Genomic DNA, 21350 nt, shown 5'->3' with positions numbered 1-21350 from the left:
AAGAATGTGTAGGATCAAACGTGTTATTCTATCCCTCGCTCTGTGAATTCCAAAAGACTTGAGCAAATGCTTCTTTCACCTCTTATATCCAAAGTCCTTGCATCCTATTGACCACAGGACCTGAAACATGCGTTACAGCTTCCATATGTCAGCCCAACAGCGGTTACATCCTCGTTATAAACATGCCACCTCATTTCCCCGAAAATAAACCTCCAAGCTTAGGTCTCCCTCGCTCAGGTCTCTATAATAAAGCTTTCCTTTTAGCTTTTATAGCTGTGCTGCACACCACCGCTCTGTAATTCTCACTGGCACAAACGTTAAGAGGCTAAGACGCGTAGCTAACCCGACCACTGCACGTTGGGAAAAATATACCCAAGAACGGCATCATGTTTGCACACATCACTAACTCACTGAATGTAAGGGCATTCCTGTGTTTGACTCCTGACGCGTCATGTTTCTGATTCCTCTGCCTGTGTGTGTGTTTCAGGGGTCCCTTCAGTGTGGTGAGGCGCTGCATCAACAGGGACACGGGCCAGCAGTTTGCCGTGAAGATCGTGGACGTGGCCAGCTTCACCTCCAGCCCCGGACTCAGCACAGAAGGTGGGAGACGCCAAACGGACCCCCCGCTTGGAACGGTTGCCCGCGATTGAATCTTTTCAGCGTTTGTTGTTGTTGTTGTGCACTCGCAGCGCCAGATGGGTGGTGTCAACAGAGTCAGGAGGAGAGAGAGGATACCAGTCAGGGATGTTGTCAATCACAGAGAATTACTCCTGCAGACTTAATTACTTCTCTGGAAAGTTGGACTTACTCGGGAGTTGCTTCCTGTGCTTTAAAGCAAATATCTTTCGCCTCACCCAAATCTCAGATTAATACATAAAAAGTAAAGATTATTCTACAAGCCCGCCCAGCGACAAAGGTCAGACTCATGCACAATTTAAAGAGGCTTAAAGCCGTACAACTCAGAGAGATGAGCAATACACTGAAACTACCTTTGCTTGCCCGTTTGTGTCGGTGATGGTGGTGGTGAGCTCGCGTGTTTTAAAGCATGTCTCACCGTGTGGTTTAGTGCTTTGTCATGCTGCGGTCTACCCGTGTGTGCCATGGAGCAACGGAGACAGCTCATAGGTGTGTGTTTGAGTGTGTTGGTGCCAATGTTGGCGTGCACTCTGTGCCATCTGTGATGCCCCAGTCAGAGATTAGCCTGGTAGCCAATAACAGCAAGAGGAGGAAATGACCCAATGGAGGAGAAACAGGTGAAGAAGAGATTTACCCGATGTATGTCCTAAATAATTTGGAGTGTTAGCATAAAATCATGATCCTCTTATACTTAAGGTATTCTTCTAAACGGGCTGAATAACCCTGAATACGTTCTCTTACATTGTATATTTAAAACAGGAAGTTGCTTTCCTGGTTTACCTTTCTGCTTCACCCTGCAGAAGAATATGTGGCGACCAGATGGTCATGAAAGTCTTAAAATAAATAATGGAAGTATTCCTAAAATTGAAAAAATAATCAGAGATGGAAAATATTACTGAACTCACTGTGAGCTTTGTCAAAATGTACAAGAGTTTTTATCACGTTTTCTTATGTAAAGGTAATCCATGCAAGTGTTTTAGTTATGGAAAAAGGGCTGTTATAGAGAGCAGGGGCGTATGGAAAAAAAACGTAAATTACATCATTAACACCCCGTCTGATTCATGACTTCGATATATTTTATGCCACTAATGTTGTTTGGACCTAAGCTGAACATTTTGCGTGGTCTCTGTGTGCAACTTCTCAACTTCCACACACTTCTCCCGCTGAGCTGTGTGCCTCTGTTTTAGATCCTGAAATAAACACGAGGTACTGACTGGTGCCACAGACGTTAAATACATTTTACAGCCAACATTAGGGCCCGACCGATATGGGACTTTTGGGGCTGATACCGATATTGGGAAGAGAAAGAAATCTGTAACTGCACATGTCCGGTGAAAGAGAACTGCTAGTGTGAGACAATGAAACTCAAACAAAATGATATTAGACTGGGTGAATAAATCGAGTAATACCGGCACATATCTGCGCTAAAATTAGCAGATACCGATAGTCATTACATATGCTAATATCGGCAGATATTATCAGCTGGCCAATTAATCGGTCAAGCTCCAGACCACATGGGTTTGCTTGAGGTCAAATGCTGCAAATTCAGAACGCTTCCACATGACTGAGAATTTTTTTGGGAACAACCTCCTCTTTACTTATTTACTGATACTAATATCCTACACCTTGTCCTCAACAATATATGTAAGCTAATTGATCAAATGGAACAACCACCGAGCTCCACAGAGTCACAGAGAGACACCAATCACAGCAGCAAACTTTGACATCATGAACACCCATGAAAAAAATACAAGAACTTTGAAAAAGGCTCATCATATGTCTCCAGCACCAAGGGGAAGGCAGAGGTTGCTTGTTTGTACACCAAGCAATCAGAGTGATCACTGTAAGCAAATAGATTTAGTATGTTACATAGAGCTTCTGTAAAGACTGAAATGTTGCTGATTAATTCACAGTTTGCAGACTAACTGGCTCATCAAATATTTGTCTGATATAAATATTCTACAAATTGTCGCTCAGTGCTGAAAGAAAGGGTAGCATCTTGATTTCTCGATGCACAAGTCAAGTGAAACATCACACAACAAACATGGCCGGTGAATAAGGTAGAGTAAAACAAATAGAAATGGTACTCAGATGCATCCTGCCTTCAACTGGAGCTCGTCTGTTATAGATGAAAATATGTGCATCTCAATGAACCCTAAAGATTCACCTAACCTACAGTTACACCGAAAGGGAGAAAAAAAAAAAAAAAACTCCCACATTTCTGACATTTCAGAAAATCCGTCAGAGTAGAGGACTGGAGAGCAGCCAGACGTGGAGAGTGGTTTCCTGAGACCACATACCTTATTAAAAAGAACATACATCAGCACAAATGTAAGTGAAAAGGAGACTGAAGTGCTACAAGCTGAGTAACAAACCACTGCAGTTAAATATGAATATATTTGTGTGTGTGTTTGACTCGGTGAGGGAGTCGTTGGACGTGCAAATGATTAATGGTGTAATTAAGGGTCGAGTATTGAACAAAAGCAGACTGACTGAGTGTCTGGATTTGTAGACACATAAATATAGACTATATAAACTAGTGAGCGCTCTCAATCAACATGCAAGCTTTGTGACGACTGAATTAAAGATTAATTATTGTGAAGCATGGCCACTCTACCCAGGCCTCCATCTAATAGTTCAAATTAACTCATTAGAGCCTGACCGATTTATCGGCCAGTCGATAATGGCCGATATTAGCATATCCAGTGGCAGTCGGTATCGGCTAATTTTGTTGTAGATATGCAGCGATATCAGTAGATTTACTCACCGGTCAAAAAGCATTAAATTTTTAGATAACTACATTTGAGGAATTAATGCAATACATGTGTAAATCTATGTCTATCTATCTCTACAGAGCGTAGAAAGATATCGGCTAATATATTATATATATTATATATATAAAGTATCAGATTTTTTTTTTCTCTCCCCACTATTGATATCGGTATCGGCGCTAAGAATCTCATATCAGTCAGGCCCTAGTACTCATGCTGAGTGAAAAAGCACTGATTGTGAACATAAAATATTTTTCCCTTATTTAGTGGGATAAATTGAGAGTTTTGGCAATATCTCTGTTGCAGCAAACGCTCTTATCACGATTATGATGAAAAGGCGATTCATCGGCAGTCCTCATCAACTCGAGCATGTGTTCTGTAAGAGAAGTCTTCAGAATAGCACATCAGAAAATCATATAAATATCTTCTGTAAAACCGTAGCACCCCAGTGATAAATGCCAAACAGTCAATCTATGAGCTGCTTTTACCCCAAAGTCTGGAGGAGTAGGTCCGATATGAATGTCAAAAAACCCTTTCCCCAAAATGATCATACAACAAATTCAGGGAATTGATTCAACATTGCATCACAAAAGCAGAGTCTTGCCTTGACCTCCAGTGTAAGAATTGATCTGAAATTGGCCCAGCGAGTGGCACTGGTTTCATTCAGACTGTTGCCGTCCTCCCTCTCTCTCGCTCCCTCTGTCTGAGCGGTGTCTTCGTTGCGGCGCCGACACAGGGCAGCATTGTTACACTCGAGAATAGATACTCGACGAGACGGGCCGAGGACGAGCGTAAAGAGCAGAGCAAATAATGAAAGCAAGGGAACAGTAGAATGGGGGCTCTGTAGTAGGGACACAGCGTCGTTTCTCTGTGTTGCATAATGATAGTGGTCTGTCACGACACGATGAGCGCGCACACACACACACACACACACACACACACACACACACACACACACAGAGATCAGTAGACTTGCAGATGGGGAGTGGAGTGTGTAAATGAGGTTTTTATGGAGTCAGGAGCTCAACAACTGCACATTATGTCTGTCTGCCTTCCTCAGCGCTCCCTGTCTTATCACTTGTCGGTCATTATATTCAATATTGTGTTTTTAAAGAGAAGAAAAAACTCCTGTACACCCCCTTCGGTGCCGTTCCCTTTAATGAGGCAATCAAAGCACAAGGAATGCCAGAGTCATGTCGTAATTGTATTCGCAGTGTCATCTGCATACGGTGATAATTAGAGGGGATTATGTTGATGAGTGGGAGCCAGATGTGCATTTATGTGTGCAATTAAAATCCTATTCTCGTGGTGCTACATCTTGGGGAAACAAAGCCTCAGTGTCTCTACTCTCTTGTGCGTTCATGCTCTGTAACTCCCTCTGGTGGTGGAGTTGTGAAGTGGCATGTTGAGGTGTGAAGGGAGGATGGGGGCATGTTGGATGTGTCCTCTCTGCTTTACATCACCGAGGGGCACAAAATGATTTCACAAAGCAACAAGTGAGCAACTCAGCAGAGCAGCCTTCCTTTTCTCAGATCAACATATGGGAGCGTTCAAAGCTGAATGCTGTAGAAAACACATTACATTGATTTTCTTGGTGCTTTCTCATTGACAGAAACAACTATTAACACCTCTCTCTAGAAACACCGTCCCTGAACTTCACTGTGGAGTGAATTCCTTTTTTTTTTTTTTGTGGGATGTGAACAATGTCTCACCATGCCCTGTCTAATTTCCTTCCTGCAGATCTGAAGCGAGAGGCCAGCATCTGCCACATGCTGAAACACCCCCACATCGTGGAGCTGCTGGAGACATACAGCTCTGATGGCATGCTTTACATGGTCTTTGAATTGTGAGTCCAAGCTGTGCACTCTTTCAGCTATAATGTATATATATATATGGATGTGTCTTTTACATGTCTGGGTTTGAATTAGGATCTTATGTTGCCGTCTTACCTAGGCCTGATCACTATTTAGTTCAAAGGATGTGAAAGAGTATATAGATGCTTTGTGGTGAGTTGCCTCAGTGTCTTGAAACGTAGACCAACTTCACAGCCACAGATTAAATTTAACAGCACATAGCAGAAGGCTGCTCTACCGCTTCCTTCACACTCTTGTCACCAACATGACCAGCCCCCTCCTGTATAAGTGTTTACAGACATATTAAGGGCCTCGACTGAAACAAAATATGTATTTATCACAAATACTTTTCACTCTACATTTAAGAGAGATATATATAAGAGAGATAAGAGATTGTGTTGTGTTGCAGCCTTGCCTAATTGCCCGGTAATGAGGATTATAACATGTCGTGATCTAAAGCTGTTCAATATAAAAATCCACAGGAGATGGCAGAGAATGATGAAAACACGCTCTCTGCCCCCCCTCCTAAGATAGTGCAGTAAACATCATTTTTTAATCAACTCGCCCACCTCATTAGTTTCCTCTGTGTGGATTTTATGGTGTAAATCTGTATCCCATATCTTCCCTCAAAGCCTCCCTGGGAAGCGTCGCAGCTCAAAGGTGCTATGAGGAAAATATAGCGTCTCTGTGTTTATGCCAGGGACTGCAGGTCGTAGAAAAAACGCTCCTCAGGCGTATGTAGATTGACGCACTCTGTTCGGTACACTATTCTGAAAGTTGTCCGTCTGCTTTTGTGTAAAACTGTTTTCTATAAGTCATTAGAAACCCCTTACCCTGATCTTCTCTCTCTTCTCAGTATGGATGGCGCCGACCTGTGTTTCGAGATCGTGAAGAGAGCTGATGCTGGGTTTGTGTACAGCGAAGCAGTAGCAAGGTAAGGCCTTAACAGTCTGCTAAACAGCTTGTTGAACATTTCTCAATATTAACAACGCTTGAAAAAGATCTGTCGATGCCCGTAACAATCTCCCCGACTCTCTTTGATCCTCCAGCCACTACATGCGGCAGATTCTGGAGGCGCTTCGGTACTGCCATGACAACAATGTGATCCATCGGGATGTGAAGGTAAGCTCTCTCCCTCTGGAACCACCAAATGTACAAATAGTTAAGCTCTCAGCCTGCAGTGAAAGTTGTAAAGTACAGACCGACAGTCCACGAGTCAATGTTAATATATGATTCTTTATCAAAGAGCACTCCACAGAGTTTATTTACTAAACAACTGTTTTCTTAAAAATGCATGATTATGAACTCACGAGGGATAAAAGATGTCAAAAGATTGTTAGTTAAAGCACAACAATTCTTTTTAAGAGCGTAGAAGATTAAAACATGACTCATACATTTTTAACATGAGGTTATTAATCATCTGTGTAGAGGAGCATGTTTCATTTAAATGCCCTGGAGGTGTACACATCTAAACAAAGTAATAAAGCCTCCTGGAGCTCTTTAGTAAAACCATCCTTCTCCTTCCAATCACGGCTAACTGTTAGCATGAATAGCCTCAAACACTGTAGGCTATGTTGCTCACCTGTGAGTCATCCAACAGCCTTTTACGAAGACACACACATATCTAAGAGATGTTGATGTATTGAAAAGTAGGTCAGTTTGGCCCTGAGTGTGTCAAACAGGGATATTTAAGTGTTTAAGTGTGGTATTTGTCAGGACTCCCAGCGTGTAACCGGGACAATCCTGGACAAACAGTGACAGTCTGGTCGCCGTAGATTAGCATCAACCGGTGATTCAGCGGGATTAGCAATCTAACGCAGGCGACAAACACCACCGCACCAGATGGAGCAGTCCTGAAGCAGGCCCTTGATCCACACACCAGCCATTTACCAACACTTCCCACCTCCCACCCCCAAAAGGGATAAACACAGCCTTGTTTTCAGTGTAAACGAATGGCTCTGTGTGCTGGTGGGACACACTCGTTTGTTTTGAATGTGCAAGACGGGTGACGTCCAACACAATCAAGCTAATTTAGAAAGAGTCTGGAAGGTTTTAGGTCTATGTCAAATTGACGGTTAATCTGTAGTTTACTACATCTGCCACTGTTGTGTCCAACATGACGGGTGTTTAAACAGACAGGGCTATGTCTGCTTCAATATGGGCCCTGGTTTCAGAGATTTGAATTACTCTACTTATAAACATAGAAGGCATCTTCATCCCGTTTCTCCTAACCAGAGGCTAAGAATTGCTGTAAGAGATCGCCGTCAGCTGCTTCACAGTGTAATGATTGCAACATTACGCTTGGGGGCGAATGTGCCGCATTCAAAGAAAGTTAAAAAAAAAAAAAAAAAAAAAAGTGCTTTTTTATTTCTAGATTGTTATTTTCAGTGTGTAAAAATATAATGGAGGAAATGATCCTTTGCATCACTCAGTTCAAAACACCCGAATTCCACTGACAACAACGAGCGTCTTAACGTGGCTATCAATATGTTTTTGGTTCTGTAGCCAAAAAAAAATCTATCTCATAACAGGTACAGGTCTAGACTACACGCTGTTTAATATTTGTCTGCTGCTGTTTAAAAAGGTGAGTTCAGACCCAGCTCGATATTTGTTCAAATCAAATCACAATGAAACAAAGATGAAAAAACCCAAGCAATCAATGCAGAGGTACACATGCATGTATGGGGTTTTGCGAGGGGGTACGGTTTAAGGGTGAGGGGGGTAGCTTTGAAGAGACCTTAGAGTCGGCTGTTTCTGTTTTGAAAAAGGAATTTTTACGCTACAAGTCAAAAGTTGATCTGTTTATCCTTTCAGTATTATTAACAGACCGACAATCTGAACCTGCCAGTCACAAAAACAAACATTTTTAGGCTTCTGATTGAGCTGCTTTTCTGACCAACTCCACAACACTTGGAGAGTAATTTACCACTACAAAGTGTAAAAAATAGGACCCACTAAATTCTCTTGCATTCTCACTGCACGTTTATATATGCCCCTTGATATGTTCAAGAACTCTCCCTGATGGAAAACTCTTTCTCTGACACGGTTCACTGAAGTGCATCTCCTCAGGGTCTACAGAGACTTCTACAGATGTTCAAAGGCTAACACACAAGAACAGCTCAGTATTAAAATATCATTTATTCAACACTTTCACTAAGAATTGAAGTACATATATGTAGAAGAAGGAAAGTCAGAGATATATTTCTGCAGTTTTCAGGCTTACTTTAGACAAACTTGTGATCACTTTTGGCCAGTAGGTGGCAGTGCTATGCGGTGGAGGTTGGAGTTGATGACACAGATACTTGTTCTTGGGGTGAGTAAGGGGTTATTTAGTCCAGTGTTTGGTAAAGCGATGGGCACGGATGATCGTCTGAACTCTGTCGTTGAGCTGTTTGATGTTGCGTCGGTTAGGAAGGTCAGCCGTTTTCCGAGTGCTTGCATGGCGGTTTTGCGCACTGAGCCAGACAACAGGAAGTACATGACGGGATCCAGACAGCTGTTGAATGCTGACAGTAACAGCATCACCTCATTGGTGCGGTCCACCAGCTGCAAGTAGTCGCAGGATTCTGATCCACTGAGCTGTGAGAAGATGTAGAAAGGGCGGAAGGCGTGATACGGTCCGAAGCAGACTGTGAACAGGAAGAGGACGAAGAAGGACTTCTTGGCTGTTCGTTCATATCTCTGAGCGTTGGGGAGGTCCGGCTTGTCCCGTGACACTCTCAGCAACTGGGAGGCGATCTTTGCGTAGGAGACCACCAGCATGACGAAGACGAGCCAGAACAGCACCACCAGCACTGCGTTGAAGTAGGCCTTCCCTTTGGCTTCGTCCTTGCGCTGTCTGTACTGGAAGCATTGTTTGTCATCGTCGTTTTTGTCCTCTGCTGTGGCGACCATGGGCACCAGTGCCATCAGGGAAAAACCCCAAAGAGCCCCACAAGCTACCCAGCTCCAGGGCCAGCTGTACCCCCACAGTGTCACCCTCAAACCTCTGCGCGTTCTGCTTTTCCCCTTCAACCTCAAGAATCTGTCCAGGCTGATGAGCCCCAGTAACGTGATGCTGATGTACATGTTCATGTAAAACAGGTTCCCCACCACCTTACAGGCAACCGGGCCCAGCACCCACTTGTTGCCATTTAGGTGGTAGAAGACCCTGAAGGGCAGACACGTCAGCAGTACCAGATCAGCCACAGCACAGTTGATGAGAAACACTCGCACTGAGTTGCGGCTTGAGTGTAGGAAGAGGAAGACCCACAGGGCGAAGAGGTTCCCAACCAGCCCAAAAATGAAGAAGAGCGAGTACAAGACCGCCAGCGGGAGGCGGAGGACCGAGTCATTAAATGAGCACCCCTGGTTTGGGGTGACCGTCGAGGAGGTGAAGATGGAGGGAAGGGCAGAGGAGAAGGATGACATGGGGACAGGAAGAGAGGAGTTGGCTGATAAAGCGAAGGGGGTTGAAGAGGCAGAGGATGTTGTCATTGTGTCTGTGAAAAGAAGATTAAAAAAAAAAAACACAATTGTAGGTTAATTGTCACACAAAAAAAAAAAGACAAAAACAAGCAATTACAGAAATGTTAAGAATGCTTTAATACTGCCGTGTGTTGTTAAAAAATGAATGTTCACTGAAAACAACAACAAAGCTTTAGGTTGTACGGCCCAAGAAATGTCATCCTGATGCAGAAGTTCACATGTAGGCAGTGACGGACCATTTCTTTGACAGAGTTCTTTAAAGGGTTAAAGTCAAGAAAAGGTTGAGTGCCCACTCTGGGAAACTAGAGTAAACTTTTTTTCATGCATTCAGCAATGCACAGAGCTGTGGGTAATCTGTGGGTTGTAGTGAAGTAAAGGTCACAGGTGTGGAGCTCAGTGTGAAATGGAAAATATTGCAAGTTTTGTTGATGCCATGTGAAAAAACACGGGAAGATTCTGAAAGATGTCGTTTTTGTTTAAAGTGTGCGAGCTGGATTTTCACCCCTTCATCCCTCTCACATCAAAGCGAGGGCTACACACAGATGTTTGGAATTCAGGCAGAAAACACTCACCATCAATGTCTCGTCTTCCCTTCAGCACGGCTGCAGTTTAAATGAGCAGGAGGGTATGACAGCAGAGCAGCCCAGTGTGTTATTGTCCTCCATTAAACTGCAATTTACAGCAAAGAAATACCATTTAAGGATTAAAAAACTGTGGTTATAAGATGTTATCTTTACACTTCTTCTTCTATCGCCGTCTTCACCTTTCTCTTCTGTGTCTGAATGAGTCATAAATCCCGCTGACACCTCTCCACAGTGCTCTGCTCCTCCTCCTCCTCCTCCTCTCAGCTCTCTGTTCTCCACTATTCTTCAACGTCTGTATCGAAAAAAGCTCTCTCCACTCTCTCACTGCTGCTTACTCACCAGTCTGCCCGTCTTCTCGCCTCTGCCTCTTGTTTTTTTTGTCTCAGTCTGCACTCTGCTGTGATCTTTCGTGCTCCACCCCTCCAAGAAGTACAAAAATGTGGACAGGAAGCAAGCCCACAACCACCACCGCTGCTCACTTCACACTCACACACTCCCCGTTTCCCCGCATCTGTCACACACTGCACAATCCTGCACTGTCCCTCTGAAATAAAGTACTGAAATGCTTTGAAGTAACGTCAGGTCACAGCAGCTCTCTAGTGAGTCATAGGAGGCTAAAGCCTTGAGCGTTAAATTAACTACAATATCAAGCGAGTTATTTCACAAGCCTACCGGACAATGAAGCTCACAAAGATTTCCCTGTGAATTGATTGTGTTTTATGAACCACCTGTTGTAAATTAGCGTCGGCTAATGCCGCCCTGTGGGTTTACTGACTGTGGGGCGCAGCAGATATTTTATAGCCTAACCCTCCCCTGCAATATTAATCCTGTACAAATAGGGCTCGAGTGGGAAATCTGTGCTGCAGACGTCTCAATGAAGTTTAAATACATATTGGAAAAGGAAAAATTAGACCGATTTGGATATTTGGCCGCCGATACAGATATCAATATTGGGGAGGGAAAGAATCTGAAACCAAACACGTTGGAATCCGTCCCTTTGACAAAATAACTCTGGTGTGAAACCAAGCTAGGGTTTACCTGACTGATCATTATTTTAGCCCATCAGTTGTGGCTACTTAATAGGGCCAGACCGATATGGTGCTGATCCCGATACTGATTTTAGGAAGCAACATTTTTTGATATCGATATACCAGCCGATATCGTTCTGTGTTGGATCTGTAGATTTAGTTAAATGCAGTTATCAAACACTTGTGAAAAAGATTTATAATGAAGACAAGACTTGGCCACTCAACTGGAAAGTTATACTGCTTGTTGCAATCCATAGAGCGTCCTCTGCTGGTGAAAGAGAACTGCTAATTTAATAAAATGAAACTCAAATGAAATGCTTTTTGACTGGTGAATCAATCTACTGATATCCGTACATATCTACAACAAAAGTAGCCGATACCGATTACCACTGGATATCATAATATCGGCCAATTAATCTCAGGGAAACATTGTCAAGGTTTTGGTGTTGAGATGTCGCCAATGTTACAATGTGCGCCAATGTGCAATTTACACATTGTCCAGAAGTTTCTGTCCAATTTTTTGAGAATACAAAACAAGACATTTCCCCTATATTGGGTGCTTAGGACTTTTCATTTTTGTTGCTCAGCTGAGTGGGCGGGGTGCGTTTGCTAGCTCAACTGAGATCAGAAGCACCAGCTAACCCAAGGTTGAGGTGTCAATGACGGCTAACCCGCTGACTCTGTAACTACACTGAATGTCTTTAAATAAAGTAGGATGCAACTCAACACTTAACTCTTCACATCGGCACTTCTACTTCTGTTTCCTGTCTTCAGCAGCACCACGATGAAAGCCGTGGTTTACCGATGAGCATGTATTCTCGTTATGTGAAACTAAAGCTTCACCAGCTAATCAAAACAAGGGATCTTGCACTTCTGCACAGAGGGAAAGCAAAGCTCTGCTGTGAAATGTTTCCTCTGTCTGTGGGTTCAAAGAATAATTCATAATCACGTTATCGGTTGATAGAAGTTGCACTTTGATGAGTGCACATCATCCCACTTTGTCTTTTTGATGCACACATGACACCTGTTGGAAGGCGCTCTCACTCTCTGTTCTAGTTATTGTCCCCCCCTCCCCATTGATGGTCTGCACTCACACTGCTCCAGGACTAACCGGGCCTGAGCGTGGATGGATTATACTCATGTCAACGTTGCATGCCCATGCTCTCTGCTCATGCATTAGTAACAGTACCAATGCCGATGCCCACCTCTTTGCTAAGGAAGTGCACCGTGCTCACTCACACTAGAAAAAACAAACTGGACTTTGGGGTCAGACATGCTGTGGGTGTGATACAGATTGAATAGTTTGAGTTGCTTGCACTCTTAATGGAGCGTTAACTGTTACAGTTTGACTTGTTTCCATCAATCTAACCCGCCTCTTGTATCCTCTCTGCAGCCTCACTGTGTGCTGCTGGCCTCCAAGGAGAACTCTGCCCCCGTCAAGCTGGGAGGCTTCGGAGTGGCTATACAGCTGGGAGAGTCCGGATTAGTAGCTGGAGGTAAAGTCAGATTTTTCCTCTAATAGACAGAATTGTTAGACCGTTAATCAGAGGATGGAAAAAGAATCTTGTCTCTGGTGAAGATCAGTTGCTCATTTAAATGTCCAAAGAGCGGACTCTGGCTGTGGATCAGAGTTCGTAAGCAACGGTCAGAGAAAATGTGACTGTGGTTGCAAGATCAGCAATATTTCAGACCTGAATCATGCGTGTTCCCCCACAGCAGCTCCAGATGTTCCCACGCTCCAATGACACGTAGATTAGCTCAACTCGATGAGTTGGGCTTTCTGATGGAGCGTCGTCATGGTTATTTTTAATTCAAAAAGAAATCATAAAAGGTGAATCTGTGCAGGGAGGATCATTCAAAATATGCAGCCAATCGCTCTTTAACTCGCGCCCCTCTGCGTTCTCTCATCAGGCCGGGTGGGTACCCCACACTTCATGGCGCCGGAGGTGGTCAAACGGGAGCCGTATGGCAAACCGGTGGACGTGTGGGGGTGCGGAGTCATCCTCTTCATCCTCCTGTCTGGCTGCCTTCCTTTCTACGGCACCAAGGAGCGTCTGTTTGAGGCCATCATTAAAGGGAAATACAAGGTAGGAGCTGAATCACCAGAGTGTTCCAGTCGGTCATCCCTCATCACCTCTATGTTTCACATCAGTAATGGATATATGCCACCAAAACTAGAATACCTATCAATACCTGTTCTAAGCCATTTCTTCTTCTACCACAACCCACGCCATCCGAAGGCGAGGCAGTGCATCGTCACGGTAAATGCCGCTCATGTCTCGCCTTTAGAAAGAGTGTGAAAGGTGAAGATTAAACGTGTCAGTGAGCAGAAAAAAAAAGGGCTGAGACAGACAGAGCGCTGAGCTTCCTGCTCGCTGCACTAACATGTAGCAGATGCAGCCGCTGCAGGCAGCTTGATGGACGACGCTGTGGTGTCGTGCGTCAAGCTGCTGCTAACGCTCATCCATTTGAACCACAAACACACACTAATACATTTCTGCTCACTCTGCATTTCCTGCCTGGTGAAATATTTAGAATAAAATGGCCCCTTTTCCCCCCCGTGTCCCTGTGTTTGTGTTCTTTTGTTCGTGCAGATGAACCCTCGCCAGTGGGCCCACATTTCGGAGAGCGCCAAGGACCTGGTGAGACGCATGCTGATGCTGGACCCCGCTGAGAGGATCACCGTCTACGAGGCCCTCAACCACCCCTGGCTGAAGGCAAGAGCACACAAATGCACACAGCTGCTGGAAACACTTTTTGCACCTTAAAAGTCATTTTCGGCCCTTTGAATTCTGACTTGCAGAGCTTCCTCTTTTTTTAAACCACAGCTCAGCTATCTACATCCGTTTCTGTGAAAGTACGTGTCTCACGTCCACCACGTGTGTCATCTCTTCTCTTACTAACGTGGAATTTTGTGTGCGTGCAGGAGAGGGACAGGTACGCCTACAAGATCCACCTGCCCGAGACAGTGGAGCAGCTGAGGAAGTTCAACGCCAGGAGGAAGCTGAAGGTTAGCACTGTGATGGAGTTACAAGATTTTACCGATGAGAGAAAGCGCCGCGCCCCCCATCACCCACCCCACCCCATCTCCCACCTCCCACCGCAACGTGCAGCTGCTTTGGATGACCTAGTTATATTCTTTGAATATGTTTTCTAAGATCCTTTTAAAGAGGATTTCCTGCACCTTAGCCCACCTATTTGTGTGTTCTTTATTTGATGTTCTGCACGCTAAAAAGCACAAAAGCCACCAAACTCCACTGACAGAAACACTCAAGAGTACAGACTGTGCTCGCCTACCTAGTCGGCCTGGACTTGTTAGTTAGTTAGTGTCATTTAGTCGCGTATGAGCTGAACCTTAAAACAGCGAGGTCACACAACAACACAAACAAGCTAACTGATCAGGGCACAGTCACGTCAAATCAGTTTCAGAGGACACTGGTTGTTTAAAGAGCGATTTGTGTCATTAGTGCAAACCACAAATTATGTGAAAATATGAAAAAATGCAAACAGGGGAAAACATTCTACACACCACAAAGCACCCCAGAATGAGGAAGAGAAAACTCACAAGGCTTTCATTATGATGGTGAAATCCTCTCAAAAGGCCAAAAAGGTCCAATAAACTATTTCCTTCCTCATTTTGTTTTTGCATGCTTGGAGTGCCTGTTTCCTCACCACGTCTATGTTCAAATATGATCTGATCGAGGCCCGACTAACTGAAGCCCGAGATATTGATATACACACATGTTTGATCCCTCAAATGCAGTTGTGAAACACTTGTGGAAAAGATATATAAGACTAGATGGTCACTCAACTGGAAAGTAACTGCACATGTCCGTGCATCACTGCTTGAAGAGTGTTGAAATCCAAATAGCGCCCTCTGCTGGTGAAAGAGGACTGCTAGTGTAATACAATGAAACTCAAATTAAATGCTGTTTTACTGGTAAATAAATCTAGTAATATCGTTGCAAATCTGCTATAAAAATTAGCCGATACTGATGACTTGATATGCTAATATCGGCCGGCTGATAAATCGGTTGGGCTCTATTTTCAGTCGATGTGTCTGAATGAATGAATTCCGCGTGGTTTGAAATCAAATATCCATTCCTCCGTTGAGGCTTTTATATAACAAACATGTTCTCCCGTCTCCATATCCCAGGGTGCAGTGTTGGCTGCTGTCTCCAGCCACAAGTTCAATTCGTACTACGGCGACCCCCCGGAGGAGATGCACGACTTCTCGGACGACCCCACCTCCTCAGGTAACTCACTCGAAAGGAACACAGTTCTCATCTAGGAAGGACTCCTAGCTAAGATCGAACACGCACCACGATTGTAACCTGACGTCCTAAAAAATGGTTGTGCAGAACTGTCACAGTCGGTGTTTCTAGCGGATTATTTTACTTCGTCATCAGCTGCGTTCATCAAGTAGAGTCTGTTTCAGTCGCCCAGTATGTGCATGGAAAATGTTTAAATTGAACTCTCATAAAAAGCTGCGGTAACCTTGTCTAAGGTCAAAACTGAAACATACATGTGCAGCGCAGACCTCCGTACATTCACTTTCTGTGGTTTCTATTCTAAAAGGCAACTCGAGTCTTTTTTGTGTCAAACGTCCGTTTTGGGAACGACGACAGATGTTGCCAAAGAAGCCTCACTTCCCTGTCTCAGCGCCCGGCTTTCACTTCCCTCGATAGGAAAAAACAAAAAGCTGCCAGTAGTTATCAGCACATTGGAACCCCTTTTCTTTTTTTTTTACATCTCTGCAATGACAAAAAAAAAAAAAAAACAGAGCCTAAAAATGAGCAGAGAGTTACATCACCCACCTCATGAATCAGTGCAATGAGCTAAGCTCTGCATATTTTTCTGCTCGGTTTAAGAAGGAGCCGCTGCACCCAGACGCACTTATACAAACACGTATGTTCTTTCTGCTGAGGCTGGCAGTCTGGCACAGTCATGCTTCCCGGTGACTGGTTTATTTTTATAGACTTTCTCGTCCCCCCTCGCCCCCTCTCCTCACCACCCAGACGTGCGCCTGCTTCTAGATGTATGCAGTGGAGTGGATTGCTTGCAGCAGTTTTGGCAGATTATTCAGACTTGGCTGCTTTTGTTGATTTTCTCTCTGCTGCTCCTTAAACCTCCTGTTACTCCCTCCCTGCGCTCCTGCTACCTCTCTGACTCTGTCTGCCTCTCTCTCTTGTTGTGAGCTGTTAAACTGTGCACCCGTAGCTGCTGTGACCCTCCTCTAATTTCTCTCTTTCTTTGGTGTTGTTTCTTTACGCCCGCGTGCTGTCTCTAGGACTGCTAGCCGCCGAAAGTACGTATCCCCCTCCCCTCCCCACCCATCATGACCCCCATCATCATCATCACCATCATGAGCATCTTTCTCTTAGTGCTGGATGATGTTAGGTCCTAATCCTGTCTGCATGTGATTCTAATCCAGAGCGCCTAAAGATGACGCTCTGTTCATGCGTCTGCATCATGAGCTGCCGTAAACACACTCTCATCATGTTCAGACGCCGACCTTGTGAAACAAAAGGTTCAGAAGGAAATGAGCTACAGCCGAATTATATCAGGATTCTGCACAAAAACGCTTTCATTTTTAATAAAACACAAAACATCATTCAAGTTTAAAGGCACGTTAAGTAGATTCGGCCACCAGGGAGCTCTTAATCAAAACAATAACAATCGATGACTTAGAGGCTGACGGGGTAATCATGGGAGTGATTCTCTCCCGTACTCCACCGCCACCACCCCAATGAAAAAGGAACCCCAAGTTGACCGTAGTCAAGACGACCGGGCGAAACCGACCTAAGGAAGAGAATATCTTTACAGACGAGCTAATGTATCCGAGTGTAATTTACAGTAACAGTACAGCAGCTTTCAGAAGCAGCTCACGCTTCCTTATGTAGCGGTCTTTGACGTAAAATCTGGTGTTTCCACGGCAACAGTAAACACGTTGTGTCTCGACAACTCTTGAATCGACACGTCTGACATCATTCATCACATCTCCAATTCTTTCTACGTATTTTGATCTGCATATCTATTCTCACTTTGCTCCCTTTCCTTCACAGCACATTTGATTTCTCTCTCTCTGCTTTTACTGCTTCTTGACCTTTGACCCTCACTGTAACTTTCTGAACTGACTTTTTCCTGATGTTCTATTGACGCCATGTCACCGCTGTTTCTCTGGTTTTTGCTGCATGTGTGGGCGATGCAGCAGGTACTTGGGGGGGAGGGGTCTAAATAGTTCTGAGTGTTTGTGTGTGTTGTTGTTGACTTGTTGTTGTTTGTCTGTTGCCTGTTTGTGTATCAGGTGGTGTGTTCATGTCTCTCGTGGTCAGTGTTTGCATTCAGTGTCGTGTCATTGGATGTCTGCAGGGACTGCTTGGTGTTGTCAGTTTGTCTGTGTTTGAAGAAGCCAGTATTTAAAGTATAACCTCTTCTTCTGTGTGTGTGTGTGTGTGTGTGTGTGTGTGTGTGTGTGTGTGTGTGTGTGTACAGGGGCAGTGTCACAGGTTTTGGACAGTCTAGAGGAGATTCACGCCTTGACGGACTGCAGCGAGAAAGACATGGACTTCCTGCACAGCGTCTTCCAGGATCAGCACCTCCACACCCTGTTGGATGTGAGTACACTGTAATACCACTAAGTGACCAGTAGGTGGCACTGCAGGTCAATAATCGGACCTTGTACAGCCTGTTGTGAACTGTTTTTTAAATTTGTCTCTTACCTTCTAAGTTTTTTTCCTTTCAGCTTTATGATAAAATCAACACCAGGTCTTCCCCTCAGATCCGGAACCCTCCAAGTGATGGAGTGCAGAGAGCCAAAGAGGTACACACACACACACGCACACAAACTAATTTTTCGCCCTCCTTCATGTGACTTTGGCACCGTTTATTTGATGTTTTATAATTGTTTACAAAGAGTTTTTAGGGATTTCTTGAAGGTAGTGACTGAGGGGGAGTGAGGTCCAGAGGGTGGAAGCGGCTCTGGGAGCGGTCCTGTCCCCCTCAGGACCAATGGTTGAGGGGGCAGGAGCGAATGTGCCGGTTTAGAGCTCAGACAGGTAGCAGGGCACACATATCTGGTGTAAAGTCTGGGTTACTGGTTAAGCTATGGAACAGTTTAAACCCTGACGTTATACCACCTGGAAAACAAATTATATTATTCAGTGGATTCACCACTTCTTTTCCCCACCAGGTACTGGAGACCATCTCATGTTATCCAGAGAACATGGAGGCCAAGGAGCTCAGGAGGATTCTCACACAGCCACATTTCATGGTAGGATATCATAACTTAAACACACACACACACACACGGAGCATGCTTCCTCTTTGACAAACCGCATAAGTCCCTCGGCTACAAAGCTGCTTAGCACCTGAGCTTGGCGAGCACTCGGGCATGCAGAGAAGAGGGGCACAAAGCATTAGAACTGCAGGAAGAGAAGATGCACTACTTACAGCACCACTGTGTCTATCAGCTGTTTTTTTTGTTGTTGTTGTTTTGCTCACATTGACCGGAGACCCGAAGGAAAATCAGGATTAGTGTTTTGAGGTGTCATCAGATCATCATGTCAAGGTAAAACACGTGTGTAGCTTCTTTTCTGGGGGCCTTTATGAGAACAGTAGAATAGAAAGAAAGTCTCATTTGAGCCTTTCACTCAAGGTAAGTGGTTTTGTATACTCATTGTTCAATGCACCGTGATGGGTTAGGGTTAGAGCACAGCAGGCGGAGGTGTTTCTTTAGTTTTTTTCTGTGCTCATGATTCAGTCAGTGTCGCTTAATGGGGCTGTCATGCCTCAAGTTTGGTTCAAATCCAATTAGCCCATCTCACTTTCTGACCTGACTGGCTGCCTCAGACACTCCACATGTAGAGTGAGGGGGCACTTTTTTCTTTTCACTCTCCAAATTGAAACAGTCTAATACATTTGAATATCAAAAAACTTCAATCCACCACTTCTACAATTCACTTAGCAGATGCTTTTATCCAAAGCGACGTACATCAGAGAGTAAGTACAACACAAACAAGGATCTAGAAAAAAAGGGAACAATGTCAGTAAGAGCAAACGATCAGCTTTGAGTCTGATTGGACACGCAGGTGCTGACAGGAAGTGACCAGAGGCAAAGCACAACATTGACTGCAGTTCTTGAGAGCTCTAATCAGTATAGAAACCATCTTATAAGTCGTCATTATCAAACAAAAACCATCGTCACAACCATCATCATCATCAATAATATTGAGTTTGGTAGTTCGTTCCTCCACCAGGGGGCAACAGAGGAGAATCTCACACACACACACACAAACATAACATGTATGTACTTTCATGTGTCATTTTCGTTAATTTCTTCGACATAGGTATAGTTTTGTCATAGTCAGGCACCTGTCTCTGTGGCTCAGGAGATAGAGGGAGGACTTGGAGTCCACAGATCGTGGGTTTGAACCTTATTAGGACACATTGAATTTTAAAGGTCTCTGTCCAAAGGAAAGACTCAAGAGGTTTTAGTAACATAGTCAAGCACCTGTCTATGTTGCTCTGGAGTTGCTAAGTCATGCCTAGTCTAAAAAAATGTTTTGTACATTATTATAATAGCCAGACTTTGATTATAGATAAAGGTTGGGGGGCTTTCAGCTGCAGTCTTAACACAGTGGGTGATCTTAAACCTTGCAGTGCCTGACCAATCAGATACATTCAGGGATGCATGCCCTGTTCTCCAAAGAACCTGGACCTTTTTATAGAGGTAGATATTTTACCCCAGAACTGGTAGAAAGGCTGCAAAGCTTCATGGCTGTATTTCCACTCAGAGGGTACATCTCTTTACGGTTGCCCTGCGGCACATGCGATTATTCTGCAAACTGTGTTTGAAAAAAAAAAAAAATACTGTGTGCCACTAACATGATTAGTAGCCAAAGAGGATTAGTGTAAGCCACACTCTCTGATGTTGGAGCCCAACACACACACTCACTGATACTGTGTACTAGCACTTGTGTTGTTTGATTTATGAGTCATTAGTGTTTTTTTCTTCGGTACTTAAGACTGTCTTGACATTAAAAAAGGAATGACTTGGATCCATGAGTATTCACGGTTCGCTACCATGTGTTCACTGTCCAGGCGTTGCTGCAGACCCACGATGTCGTCGCCCATGAGGTGTACAGCGACGAGGCACTGAGGGTGACGCCCCCGCCCACTTCCCCCTACCTGAACGGAGACTCTCCAGACAGCACCAACGGAGACATGGACCTGGAGAACGTCACCAGGGTCCGCCTCGTCCAGTTCCAGAAGAACACTGATGAGCCGATGGTGTGTACGCAGAAACAAGCTTTTAGATGTGTGTGGATTGAAATGCTCTCTTCATGAAAACCCTCTGACCCTGTGTGTGTCTGATCTTTCCAGGGCATTACTCTGAAAATGAATGAACTTAACCACTGCATTGTGGCTCGCATCATGCACGGCGGAATGATTCATCGACAAGGTATGCTCATTGAACATTGTAGTGTAACTCACCCTGGAGCCATCTGAAATAAGCCCTCCTGGCGTTGCCGTGTCAACAGCCTCATTTGTAGCATTTATTCCTTCATTCTTTCCTCACTTCAGGGACTCTGCATGTAGGAGACGAGATCCGGGAGATTAACGGCATCAGCGTCGCCAATCAGACGGTGGAACAGCTCCAGAAGATGCTGGTAAGACACAGATCAGACATTTAGACTTTGCACATCCAGTATTCATAATCAGTATGAATGTACTGGTTCTTACAAAGTGGGAGGAGTCAAAGGTCTAACATGCATTTTCACAGAGGGAGATGAGGGGGAGCATCACCTTCAAGATCGTTCCCAGTTACCGATCCCAGTCCATGTCCTGTGAGGTAAGGAATCAAAAACGCACATTTGAACACATTCCTGCACAGACCACGAGGGATAAAGTGATTTTTGCATTTTCTGTTGCAGAAAGAATCACCAGATGTGTCCCGACAGTCGCCGGCAAACGGTCACGCCAGCGTTACAAGCTCCATCCTGGTGTGTG

At 44.5% G+C, this 21350-nt stretch overlaps 2 protein-coding genes across 19 annotated transcripts in view; one reads left to right on the top strand and one right to left on the bottom strand.

Moving 5' to 3' along the window:
• The window catches only part of LOC132959499 (peripheral plasma membrane protein CASK-like), a 39375-nt gene that overhangs the window by 11125 nt on the left and 6900 nt on the right, over positions 1–21350 (top strand). For 7 of the 17 annotated variants that reach the window (XM_061032563.1, XM_061032562.1, XM_061032557.1 and 4 more), the window contains exons 2-20: positions 488–600; positions 5148–5253; positions 6117–6194; positions 6310–6382; positions 12733–12835; positions 13251–13426; positions 13580–13600; positions 13934–14056; positions 14266–14349; positions 15496–15595; positions 16630–16647; positions 17832–17956; positions 18085–18162; positions 18532–18612; positions 20442–20630; positions 20724–20802; positions 20925–21010; positions 21124–21192; positions 21275–21343. In XM_061032563.1, coding sequence (XP_060888546.1) covers positions 488–600; positions 5148–5253; positions 6117–6194; positions 6310–6382; positions 12733–12835; positions 13251–13426; positions 13580–13600; positions 13934–14056; positions 14266–14349; positions 15496–15595; positions 16630–16647; positions 17832–17956; positions 18085–18162; positions 18532–18612; positions 20442–20630; positions 20724–20802; positions 20925–21010; positions 21124–21192; positions 21275–21343 — 1771 coding nt within the window. The remainder of the gene's footprint in view (positions 1–487; positions 601–5147; positions 5254–6116; positions 6195–6309; positions 6383–12732; positions 12836–13250; positions 13427–13579; positions 13601–13933; positions 14057–14265; positions 14350–15495; positions 15596–16629; positions 16648–17831; positions 17957–18084; positions 18163–18531; positions 18613–20441; positions 20631–20723; positions 20803–20924; positions 21011–21123; positions 21193–21274; positions 21344–21350) is intronic. The other 10 variants (XM_061032566.1, XM_061032565.1, XM_061032561.1 and 7 more) reach the window with 5 other exon arrangements.
• On the bottom strand, positions 8380–20521 carry LOC132959502 (probable G-protein coupled receptor 34). 2 transcript variants are annotated; one of them, XM_061032575.1, is made up of 3 exons: positions 20424–20521; positions 10300–10396; positions 8380–9741 (listed from the first exon to the last, which is right to left on the bottom strand). In XM_061032575.1, exon 3 carries the CDS (start codon positions 9734–9736, stop codon positions 8501–8503), a length of 1236 nt encoding a protein of 411 aa, XP_060888558.1. In that variant the 5' UTR covers positions 9737–9741; positions 10300–10396; positions 20424–20521; the 3' UTR covers positions 8380–8500. The 2 variants fall into 2 exon arrangements, with proteins under 2 accessions (XP_060888558.1, XP_060888557.1); XM_061032574.1 differs by lacking the exon at positions 20424–20521 and adding an exon at positions 10491–10647.

This window comes from Labrus mixtus, chromosome 24, assembly GCF_963584025.1.
Source record: "Labrus mixtus chromosome 24, fLabMix1.1, whole genome shotgun sequence".
In the NCBI taxonomy this organism is placed as follows: Eukaryota; Metazoa; Chordata; class Actinopteri; order Labriformes; family Labridae; genus Labrus; species Labrus mixtus.
The sequence above is the reverse complement of the archived record's forward strand: the minus strand, read 5'-3'. Positions and strand labels throughout refer to the sequence as shown.

What these genes read in the sequence shown, in the direction of transcription:
- LOC132959502 (XM_061032575.1), bottom strand. Translation starts at nt 9,736, where the DNA reads ATGACAACATCCTCTGCCTCTTCAACCCCCTTCGCTTTATCAGCCAAC.